This window comes from Empidonax traillii, unplaced genomic scaffold (assembly GCF_003031625.1).
Source record: "Empidonax traillii isolate 1590-97213 ecotype Southwest subspecies unplaced genomic scaffold, ASM303162v1 scaffold521:size443152, whole genome shotgun sequence".
Classification (NCBI taxonomy): domain Eukaryota; kingdom Metazoa; phylum Chordata; class Aves; order Passeriformes; family Tyrannidae; genus Empidonax; species Empidonax traillii.
The window spans coordinates 278,841-290,939 of record NW_020955714.1 but is presented as its reverse complement, the minus strand read 5'-3'; the positions used below and the strand labels follow the sequence as shown (position 1 = coordinate 290,939).

Genomic DNA, 12,099 nt, shown 5'->3' with positions numbered 1-12,099 from the left:
GGAGCACATAGAGGAGGTATCTGAATTAGTGGTCACGTTTCTTTAGTCTTCTTAAATCCAAAGGAGAAAGAGAAGAGGCTGAGAAATCTGTTTAGACTTCCCCTGACTATAGAAGGCAAGATTTTATAATCTAGGTGCCTGTTTTAAGAGGCTGAAGTCAAGGTGGAATGACTCTGGGTTGTGGCTAAGCAAAGGAATAGGTATATAAAAGAAAACAAATACTTGCCCTACTGGAAAAGTCTGACAATTGTGGTGTAAATAATTCTGTCCAGATGCTTGCTATTGCTTTTCTTTGTGTAATCACCTTCAGAAATTGATTAAGTTCGTTTTAATTCTTGCTACTATGAGGTAGCTGGTTTACAGCTTCATCTCTCTGAAGACTAGAAACCTCTTTGTCACTTCCAGTCTTACGTATACTTGGTTCTCTTTCCTCCCTTGACCGGTTCACCACAGCTATTTGCTTTTGTGACTACATTGTTCTTTACTTTAAATGCCTATTTTGTTACTGATTTTCACCTAGCAGACCTTTGTGCTTTTAGGACATAAATTTGCTGCTCTCAGTATTTCTAGTATTTTGCGTCATGTGAAGAGTACTTGAATTCTTGAATCACATACTAAATACTTGAATCAGGAGAATTTTTGCTTAATAAAATGTTTTACAAATTAGGAAATCTCTTTCATTCCTGTAGCTTCCTAGTACCATTGCTTCTGCATGTCGTATGAGACTTACTACTTTGTAGGAAGAGTATTGGAGTTAAAAAAGAAAAAAAAGCAACAGTGAAAAAATTTCAGTTGTTAGCTTTATAAATTTTGTCATTTGATTTTTGTTTCCAAATGTTACCCCAGTATTTCCTACATATTTAGGATTTTTAAAAAAATTAAAAAGGTCAATAAAATGCAGAAACCCCGTTTTTCCATGCACATGCAGGTGTGCTTTCATTAGTAAGACTACAGTAAATTTGAAATAAGGCTTTTAAAAATGGCTAATCATGTAATATTTTTACTAATGGATATGATTATTACACTTCTAAAATGCTTATCCTGTTACTGGTGTTTTAGTGTTCTACAGAGTTTCAAATCTGCATACCCTATGTGCACCTAAGCAGCATTTAATTTCTGGGAAGGAAAAAGATTTCTGAATCAGTTTTCTTTTTCAATATTTTCAGATGTTTGCTTTGTGTTCTATATTCTCTTTCCTATTTTTACTGCTTTCTTTCATTTTCTCATGCACTGCAAGAGCAAATTAAATGTGAATATCTAACCGGGTCTGTGGCTTCCATTTGGGCAATGGGTGCTAGAGGTCAGATACAGAGATTTACAGTCTTTTAGATAATGGCATGGTTGTTGGTAGTAAACAGGTTCTGTTTTGATACAAGGCATTGCTCAGAGTGATATTTGCAGATGAGAGCATTAAAGTGGCTTTGCTGAACTGAAGCATCAGGAGACACTTCCAGAAGTTCTTAGGAGATAACACTGTACAGGTTAAAACCATGACTATAAAAGTATTTCGCATATCCATTTGTTTGAAATTAAGTGCTAAACAGAATGGTCACAAAAGCTATACCCCAGTGCAATGTTCTTATTTCAAACCTTGCAGATTTAGCATAGATATTTCAGAGAGCAGTGGTATGAATCTGTATCCCATGGAACCAGCAACAGATTTAGAATTTCTGGAATCTACAGTAAAGTGTGTTTATTTACCTCCTCTAGAAAAAAAAGAATGCATTTGTTAGATTTTTGTTAGAAGTTGCTACATAATGAATTACCTATTTCCATTTGTTTATCTTTATACATAGTGGTCAAATACAGATGGAGATGTCTTCCCTTGGTCAGGTACGTTAATGAGTGTGTTATTACAAAATACTTCTTGGGGGAAAGACAGGAAATGAGCCAACAATTTCATAAATTAATACCAAGTAGGGAAGGGAAAAAGCTGGTAGGCTGGAGGACAGAACTAATTTTTATTTAACGTATTTATAAAATTGTTTGGTTTTTTTTTTAATCTGTAACATTTTTCCATGTTTATCAGTTACTTTTTCATTGTAGTTTCCCTGCCCCTGTGTGTAACTGTCATGTATGCCAGTTCAGTTATGCATCCTCATCTACCATCTGACCCCCCCATCTCCCTCTTCTGCTCTAGGAAAACAGTGCATTCATTAAGGATAACCACAAAATATTTTGTGAAATAACAATTAGTGTTTTTCCAGAGTACTGTCCTGTAGCTACAGAGACTATCTGAAGTATATTTTTGGAGTTTTACAGTGTGATATATGCAGCTTATTATTTTTTCAGTGTGCTGACTGGTGGACTGGTATTCTTTATGAAGTAGTTTTAGATTTACATTATCTATCTGTTAGCACTGGAACTGTAATTATATAGTATCTGCTTACGTCTTTGCTTTTCATCACAGTTATTTGTAAGAAATAATTTAAGGTAATGTTATGCAAAAAAAAAAATAAAAAGGTCTATTTCTGGTGGTACACAGTCTGAAGAGTTACTTATCTTACAGAGAGAAAATGCTGAAGAGGAACTAGAATTTCAGAGGAGGAGGGAGTTTATAATGGAGAAAGCAAAGCCTGAAGCGAGAACTTGTGAAAACAGTGAAAAATGGTCATTGAATCAGGTATGGAGGTGTATAGATGCAATAAAAATGGAAACGTTTGGCATGGATCTTTGCATTCTGTCCATTTGTGTGTGGGGATAATGGGTTTAGGCCCATTTGGGAAGTTGGTTTGGGTTTTGTTTTTGGTGGGTTTTTTTTCCCCTTATATAAAGTATAGTAGTTGCAGTGGTTGCATTTCTCCAGAAAAAAATGTCACCTCAAAGTTATATCTTCAAGAAAATGAAATACCCAATTTTTCTTCTGCCCTCACCCCAAATATGCTTATAGTTATATAAGCTTCCAACTTCTTATTAATGGCAGTATTTTTATTATTATTTTTATTGGGTTTTATATGTTATTGCAAGCAGACTGTTTATAGGTTGAGATGATAGTTTTAAAGTTTCAAAAATATTTTAAGATCTCTGTACATTGTAATGATCCAGAAGTAAAGAACTGTGAAAAGCCCTAATTTAAGTATTTGAGGCATATGATATTACTTTGGAACTTGCTACATAGGGATTTTTGTGACTACTCTTGTAAGAAGATTGTGAGAGCAAAATTGCGGAACATGCTGTTTAAATTGGTAGTACGTTAATGTGATCTATTGTATGGAGACATAGATTTTTTTTGTTTATGTTGATGCCTTTCAAATATTCTCGTGTGTGATCATTATTTCTACCAGATATTCCTATGATAACCTTGTGACTTTGTTAATATGAATTTTGTCTTTGCCTTTTCTTTAAAATGTCAAAAAAAAAAATGAATTGGGTAATCTCCTTTGTTGTACTGTTGTACCACACTTTATTTGGAACAGTTCTTATTCCTTGCTGAGATGAACAGATAAGGCTAATTCAGTGTCAAAGTATGTGTGGTCTCTGTAGTTTAGTGAACTGTTTAACAAGGATACACCACTGAAGAAAAAAATCTTTCTAAACACCTGTGGGTGAAAGTATTAGGCACATTCTGTGAGATGGAAACACTTCCTGTAAGAGCAAGTTTTTAATCATGCTGTGTTCTTTGCAGTACAGTAAGCACTTGTGTTGCTGCTTATGTTACTAAATGAATTCAATTCAGCATAAATTCAAAATTCTAACTAGCGCAGTGGTACTCAGACATGCAAGTCCCCAGGTAGAGCTGGCCGGGATCAGATGAGTAAGATTTCTTTCTGTTCATTCTAGGTAATACAGTGGTTGAGATAATGTTATGAAAGATGCTTAAAGCTGAAGAATTTTTTTTAAGCTTGAAAAGTGGCCAAGAAAGGTCATGAAGCAAAATGGGTGTGTAATCTTCCTTCCCATCTTGCTAGCTTTTGGAAAGCTCTGTGATTGTTGGGACCTAGTGTTCCAAGTGCTCTCTTTTATCTTATCTACATTTTTATCTATTAAAAAAAGTTTTGTCCTAAGGAAACTGTTTTGAATTGAATTATAATTTACTTATTCCAGCTGTGTTTCTGCTAAGTTATGATTGATGGTGAATCAATGATTTTATTTCATATTTATTAATGTGATGTACATATTTCCAATGTAACTGTGGCAGAAGTGGTAACCAAGGGTATGTTACATTACAGTTATAAAATTAATTGCTTGTGGAATGCTTCTCTCTTCAAATCTATATTAAAAATCTATATTTGCATATTAAACCTTGGTGGTAGTTTAATTAAAAAATATGTGAAACCAAATTTTATGCTGCATTTTACCCAACAAACATTAAAATCTTACAAATGCAGTTATAATCCCTTAGTATTGAAGCTAAAAAGTTAATGACAAATCTGTGGGAATAATTTCCACGTTTTTTTCAAGTGTTGTTCGGCTAGCAATAGCAATAATATTTATTATTCATGCAAAGTAATGGTTTCAGTGAAAAAATGAATTAGGTATTAATATATATCTGACTATCATGAGTAAAATGCCCCATTGTATTGTATCACTAATATAGTTTCTGAAATAGTTTTTTTTTTTCTTTTCCTTTCTTTTCTTTTTTTCTTTCCAAACATGCAGAATGATCTAATTGTTTGGAATACAAGTGGGCAGACCTCTCACAATGAGGTAAGACGCTAGTGCCATTTCTTTGTCTCTCATATATTTTATATGAGTGGTTCATATACTAAATGAAATGTAACTGAATATCACAGAACGTATGACTGAGCACATCTGAAATGGTTATGGGGCTTGTTTGGCCTGTGGTTCATTCTTGTCATCTTAAGGATTTACTAGCATATAAAAATACGCTTTCTGTAAAGCTTATTTCTGAGCTTATGTAGTTTAGTATTAAACTTTTTTTTTTTTAATATATATATATATTTTCTCCATTCTGACATGTTTTCTATTTTTAATTTTTTGGGTTTTAATTCTTCCTTGATTGACAGGACTTTCTGTTAATTTCAATGTAATTTCTTTTTGCAGAGTTGTGTCATGTCCTTTATTAGGTTTTAGAGGGGAGTATGATTTTATTGAATCTATTGCTCACACAGTGCTAATCTCATCAGAAGATCGAGAAAGGGAAACTGTATGGAGCTCCTTACAGAGATTTTTTTGCTTCATATTTTTTATGCAGAAATAGGGCTTCTCCTTCTACATTTCATTGTGCATGAGTATCCTGCAAATTCATGAGCACCCAGGCACCTCCCACCAGTCTTGGTGATGGGACTTACATAATTCCCAGCTGCCAGAGGAATCATTTTTTTTAAATGGGATTCCTATTATGAAGTTTGGTCATAGGATTTTTTCTGTGTTACCATTAGTGGTATGATGATTATACTTCACTTTCTCCTGTATGTTGCTGCTCCTTCTTCCTGCTGAAACTCTTAGCCTAGTTTAGGATCAAGGGCGATCCTGCTCTGAGGTGTATGCTTAATTTCTCCTTTTCTGCTTTTTATGCAGAAATTCAGTGTTGCATGGAAAATACCATGCACAGTGGTAACTAATTCTGTGAAAGCAACAAGCATATCTAGGGAAAAAACATGTCTTTGCTTTCTTTTTCTAAACGTACTCTGCCACAGAATGTACGTTTGATGGAACCAAGGGATGACATGGGAGAAAACTGGGAAGTAATTGAGTTTATTTATAACTAGGGGGAATATCTTGCTGTCTTCTGTCAGAAACTCATCTTTTCCAGCATAGTAGTAGGGCACAATAAAAAAGGGAGATTATCAAAGTTTGAGGCTATAACGTGATCAGATTATGGTAGAGCTGTAGCATACAGAAACTTTTGCATTTTACATAGTCAGATATGCTGAGATATTCTGGATGTTACTCTGATTTTGATTTATGTTCTTGAATTACACAGAGTAAGGATAAAAGTCCAGCAATGTCTCCTACTACAAACACCACAATCCCTTTTGGCCTGAAGCCACGATCAGGTAATGTGGGAAAGAAAATTAACCAACTTGTGTGTGGTGTTTTGGGGTTTTTTACATCTGTGTTTTTATTAGATGTCTATTTTTTCCCCTTAAGAAAGCAGCAATGTAACATTTTCTGTACAACAGTCACAAGATCAGAACATTTTAAGGTTTTATAGGTGTGAATCAAGATTAAATTTGTAAGAAGTGTGTATTTGGCATATTATATATGGATCAATTTTCATCCCTTACTAATAAATTAGATTTTTAAATAAAATTATATGTATGTACATTAAAAATATGTGTATATAATGATACATATTTTATATGTATATACATATTTATCATCTGTGCTACATACTAATTGAAATAAAAGTTTTCCTTGATTGGTATGTAGTGATACAATTGAGATTTTGCTGAATAATATATCTGAATAATTGTTTGGAAGACACTTATACATTGCTCTGAAAATTGTTCCCTTCATTGACTCTTTCAGTATTTATGCTTGTGTAAAGATCGAGCATTATGGGAAGATCAGATCTTTACTTCATCCAGCAGCTGAGTTTAATGAATTTGCAATACACTAAATCTGGATAACCACCAATCTTTGTAACAAGCAGCAGCTGATTTCAAAACAAGCAAAAAGCAAACAACAAAAAAACCCCAAACATACAGATATATTCTAGAGCTTGGATAACATGATTAACTCAGTCTCTGTTCTGAGGTAGTCAATGCTGTTAAGTCATCTCACATCTCTAAAGAGTAACTGTAACTTTTTCAGTATGTTTCAGCATCCTAAGACTGTAGTTCTGGTTTCTCGCATTCACCACAAATGCTTTTAAGCAAATGCTCTTAAACCACTACAAGACTGTAGTTTCCATAACAAAATACTGTGACAACAATGGCAGCAATTTAGCTTTTTGAATGTTTATGAAATTGTACCCATAGATTTGGTGGGGTTTTTTGTGTTTTGGTGTTTGTTTTTTTTTAAAGGAAAGGTACTAAGTACCAAGGAAAATGGTATTGAACCAACCTTTCTCATGAATGAACATACTTTTAAGTTTCTCATGTAGGTATGATACACAGCTTGACAGATCTGTTCAGTTGCATTTCTTAGAATGTTGGAATGTTAAACTATGGCTCAGTTTTGTCCCTACTGATTTAGAGATTATGTTATTTCTATATATATCTGAATTATAAAAATATAAAAATGAGCAAATGGGTCTTTTCAGGGTTTGTTGAAAATGAAACACTGCGTAGTCCAGTGGCAGCATTGCAGTAACATTGTTAGGAGAAGATGTGTGAAAGCAAACAGACCCATGCCATGTTGCTGCTTTCATGGGATGTGACCTGTGTTCTGAACCACCAGTGAAATCTGCTGCAGGGACTGGAAGCAGCTTTGTGGGAGAATATGCAAGACTGTGATTTCTTGTTCAAGTGTTAGTTTAATGTGCGCTTCCACATCTTGGTTATGTCAGTGTGCCAAGATTTCCTATACTTAGTGACTGTAATAGGTCAGGGCAAAATAGCCTATTGACTCTTTCTAAGAGAATTTTTAGAAAGACTGGGTTGTAATGGGTTGCAGTCCTTTGCAACAAAGCTTTCAAGTCACACGATGCAAGACTAGATGTGCTCAAGTCCTAAAGTTCTTCCCCCGTTACATTGTAGCTGTGTATAGCCTCATTGAAAACCAAATTCAGTTGGTTACAACCTGCTTATTTTCTGCACTGTACTAATTCAAATTCATACATTTGAATAGTTTTGAGTATGCCGATACTGTAGTATACAATACACTGTAGCCTTTTGGTCACAGTATGGGTTGCAGTAAACTTGATAATCTGAAATTATTTTCTTTTCCATGTCAGATGCAACGGTCGCCTGATCACATACAGTTTCACTCACATTAACTTAAGTTTACAGCATGGTAAAATAGAGGAACTTGGCAACAGTAAAACTTTAGGTCCAACTTTATATAAAAATACAGTATATTAGCTATGTAGTACTGTGTAACAAAGTGAAACATTGCAAAGGCATAGTAAAGCTGCATATTGTTTCCTGTTCTGCTCCCACCATAGCATTGCTCTAAAAATAAAATTAAAAATTGTTTTGCTAATACATTAAAAAAAATACACAGATAAAAGTAGTACATGACAGAAAATACTGACATGGTTTTCCTTTTAAAGCTGATTAGCTTGCCAGGTCTATAGTTTCTTCATTGTGTTTCCTTTAAAACTTTGTGCAAGTTTTGTGAGTTTGAACCATCCTATCACTGTTAGAATTTGCACTTCTTAATTGTATAGTGCTTTATTGCCGTTGACCTGAACTAGTGTAGTGGTCCAGCATTTCTGTAATCTAGGAAGGTTTTTCAGCTTAGTTTGTAGTTTATTTTAATAGCTTTTTTCATTGAAGTTCTTCATGGCCTTAGGGGAAGTGTTAAAACTCATTGGAAATGTAAGCTCTAATGAAGTTAAATAGTTTTAATGAGTCTTAACTACTTAACTTCATTAGAGCTTACATTTGAATTAGTTGCTTCTGTAAATCTTTAAAAACCAAGTGCAAGATTAAAAGAACATTGAAGTGTTCTAACTAAAATGCGTACATCATGCTCTGTGAAAAAACTAGTGGCAAATTTTCAATGAAAATATATGCAGCCATATTTTTTTTCAGAAATTTGAGAGTTTATTTTCACTGTGTTTATTTTCATCTATTTTAAATGAATGTTGCTTTCTATTTGACTTTCCCCCCTCCTCCTCATTTCATAATGATTTATGTCTCTTGGAAAGGTGAAAGTCAACTCTTCTATGTCTGGTAAAGATTCCAGTTTTTTTGAACTACACACACAAATGAAAGTGCGTCCAGAGGATAAACCGCAGTGGCTTAAACTTCTGTGTTAGTACATACTGATACGTGTTCAGGACTGAAGGTCCTTTTATTTTTCATTTTAAAACTAGGCAAAACATTGGGAAAATTCATATCTGATGGCTGACAGAAAGAACCCAAAGTCCCCAAAGAAAATGTTTTGAAAGGTAATGAATGTATTTAGATTTCTTGACAGATTCTTTTCAAGGATCAGATGTTGACATAGGACGTAAAAGAGAGAGGATTTTTTTAATTTTTCAGGTTATTTCCCCCTGTATTTTAAATACTTTCTTAGAGTATGGACTTTACAAATTCACATTAATTTAGAAAACCTTAAAAAATACTATTGAAAAGAAACAATAATTACAAGTTTTCTTAGAATCATAGTTTGCTCTTGGGAAGTGCTTTTGTTCCTTGAGAAGGAACCATTCAAAATAGCTAATAAATTTGAAATCTCCCTCCTTCATTCATTAATTGATTAAAATGTTCAGAATGGTTGAAATTGAGAGTTGTGAAGGTCTTGCCACAGTAGCTTTAATATACCAGACCTTCAAGTCTGAACAGCTACTAATAGATCTTGCAGTCAAGAATATTTTTTGCTTCTGTTCTATGCCATTTTTAGGTCACTGTTTTTCTTATTTTCTACTGAGCAAAGTGACTGCAACACAAACAAACAAATTTGTACTGTTAGAGGCTAAAACAAGCACTGACGAAACTTGAAGTCACAAAGCAGTTTGTATTCTGAAGTGAGAAGTTGTTCTCCTGTAACTGTTTATGTTGCATACTCTTACTTGTGAGTCTAGTGTCTTCAGCTTTGGGAGCTTTAGAGGATTTGAAGTAGTGTTAGTATCTATGGTGGACATGCTTGTATTTCAAGTTTGTTGAAACATATAATAATCATTAAAACTTGACAGTGTTTTCCCCTCATTTGAGTGCTAGCTACTGTTTTTCTAATGTCTGGATATTTATTCCTTCCATTTGTTTTCTTCTCTAACTGCATTATCTGTGTACTTTAGAAAATAGTGAGAATTCTGATTGCCAGCATAATTGAAGACTGTTTGTCGTATTCCATAAGTCTATATTCTGTTACCAGTGCTGACTTTACTCAGAGCAGTAAATTCTGATTCAGAGTCAAGGCTTTTGTCAGGCTATTATGTAAAATCTATGGGTACTCTTTCTTAAAACTTCTTTGTAAAGGAGTTGTGTGAAGTGCTGTGGTTACAATGATCTTGCTAAGCTTAACAGGCTTAACTGCGCATATAATGTATGATTTGCAAATACTAACATTTAACTCTTCGTTCTTTTTATCCTGCACCATCTTTCATTCTTTTCTCAAAATTTTATGCATTTTGTATTAATCACCTTTGAATTACATCTTTGTCATTACCATACAATCCTAATGCCATATATGAAATGCTGCTGCCCACTTTTATCTCCCCTCCGGTCCTTATACCCAACATGGTTGGACTGGTTATCACTCCCCTCCAGCAGACCCATCCCTCAGTTTTCCTCCTATCTCCTTCAACACACTTACACAGGCACAAACATGGGACAACTTTAGCTACAGTATCCCATCTGAAGGAGACAGTGACAATGGTAGGTGTTCCATATATAATTTACTTAATTTTGTGTTTTCAGAAACATGAATATATGGCAAATGCCCCTTGTGGCTAAGAAGTGAAAGACCGTACTTCTTCAGGGGACATCTATAAGGCTAAACACCTCAAAGGATGAATGTTAATTTACTGTAGAATATGTAGTGTTGAAACTAAATGAGTGAAGAGTGTCCCTGTGTTCAAGTCTGGCAAAACAACTTTTCACATACACTCCCGAGAACTATTTTCAGTGTAGGTTTATTTGCTTGTATTACTTTCAAGAGTTTATAAAAGCTGCACTCAAATTAACAACAGTTAATTTTGTTATCCTTCTTTTGCATATTTTTATAGATACTTGACTATTAAAATATCCTACTCCCATCTGCATTTATTGATGCAGGTGCATAACTAACTTAATTAGAAGAAAAATCTCTGAAGAAACAAAGCTGAAAAAATTAGCTAAGCAAAATCAGTGATTTCTGTCCAAAAGAAACTGTTAATACGCTGTCAAACTTCTGTTCATAGTGAAAGTCAGGTACATTAGAGGACTTCTGTTACTGCTGCTTTTGTTTTGGTTTTGGTGTGGTTGGTTTTTTTTGTTGTTTTTTGTTTTTTTTCCCCCCAGGGTCTTATTGCCATAGTACATAAAGTCACGGCACTAGTATACAAACTGGGCCATGTTTGTGCTATCAGGATCTTACACTGCATCAATAGTTAAATGTCAGATGAAAGAAATAGAACCTAGCAATTAAACCCTTTGTAAATATTCAGTAGGCAGATGTTTTCATTTGGGTTGTTCCTTTTTTTTTGTTTTGTTTTTGTTTTTTTTTAAAGTAGGACTGTTTTATCCAGGTGCCCTAAATTAGAAGAGCATTTAGAAGGTAATGAAACTGTTAAAAGTTTCAGGTGGAAACCAAGACCACAAATATTGAATGATAAGTGCCAATATTTAGTTTACTGTTGAAGAAACTTTCCTGTCTGACTATTCAGATGCCACTCTAGAAGCCACACTTGTACCACCCCAGGCTTTAAGTGCTTTAAGGACTGAAGCCCCTTCACTGCAGGCATTTTGTTCTTAGTTCAGTTCATTAGTTGACAATATTTGTCATTTGCCACAGTGTTCTAATTATAGAACCATAAAAGACAGCATGTGTAAGGAATCAGCTCCATAAAGGAAATAAGTGGAATAGAAGAACTGATACTGCGAACTTGAAAAACTGAATTTAATATGGTGATATGACACTAACTTGACATTTTGCTGATGAATATTCTAACAGAGAAACCTAGAGGTGGTTCTGTTAATGCAGCACTTGATCTGTGTTAATCTGCATTTTTTACTGGTTTACTCTTCTAAATGAAAGGAGTAACACAGACTAGCTTGTGCATTTCAAACAGATCGATACCTCTTGCCGTTCACCTCTTGAGCCAAATACAAATATTGGTGTTTATTACCTTGAGAAGTTACAACAGAAAATGGCTTTTATAACTTTACATATATTTTTAACTTATATAACTTTACATATATTTTTAATTTGTTATCCTTCTGCCATTTAAATTTAGAGTGAATAAATCAATCAAAGAGAAATATAACTATAAACTTTTGGCCTGACTTTATCTTCATTGGCCTGTCATAAGTCCAACTTTGTCACTTAGTTTTAGAGACAGGTTAAATCATCTTGTGGTTTACCTGAAGAATAATGTTGTCA

The 12,099-nt window shown here is 34.1% G+C and overlaps 1 protein-coding gene across 6 annotated transcripts in view; it reads left to right on the top strand.

The window, feature by feature from the left end:
* Positions 1–12,099, top strand: part of LRCH1 (leucine rich repeats and calponin homology domain containing 1) — a 111,010-nt gene that overhangs the window by 69,889 nt on the left and 29,022 nt on the right. For 4 of the 6 annotated variants that reach the window (XR_003572693.1, XR_003572694.1, XM_027896963.1 and 1 more), the window contains 5 exons: positions 1,797–1,833; positions 2,510–2,623; positions 4,600–4,647; positions 5,888–5,960; positions 10,290–10,394. Coding sequence is in view for 3 of the 6 variants with exons in the window: in XM_027896963.1 (XP_027752764.1) it covers positions 1,797–1,833; positions 2,510–2,623; positions 4,600–4,647; positions 5,888–5,960; positions 10,290–10,394 (377 nt within the window). In the remaining 3 variants the exon portion in view is untranslated. The remainder of the gene's footprint in view (positions 1–1,796; positions 1,834–2,509; positions 2,624–4,599; positions 4,648–5,887; positions 5,961–10,289; positions 10,395–12,099) is intronic. The other 2 variants (XR_003572695.1, XM_027896964.1) reach the window with 1 other exon arrangement.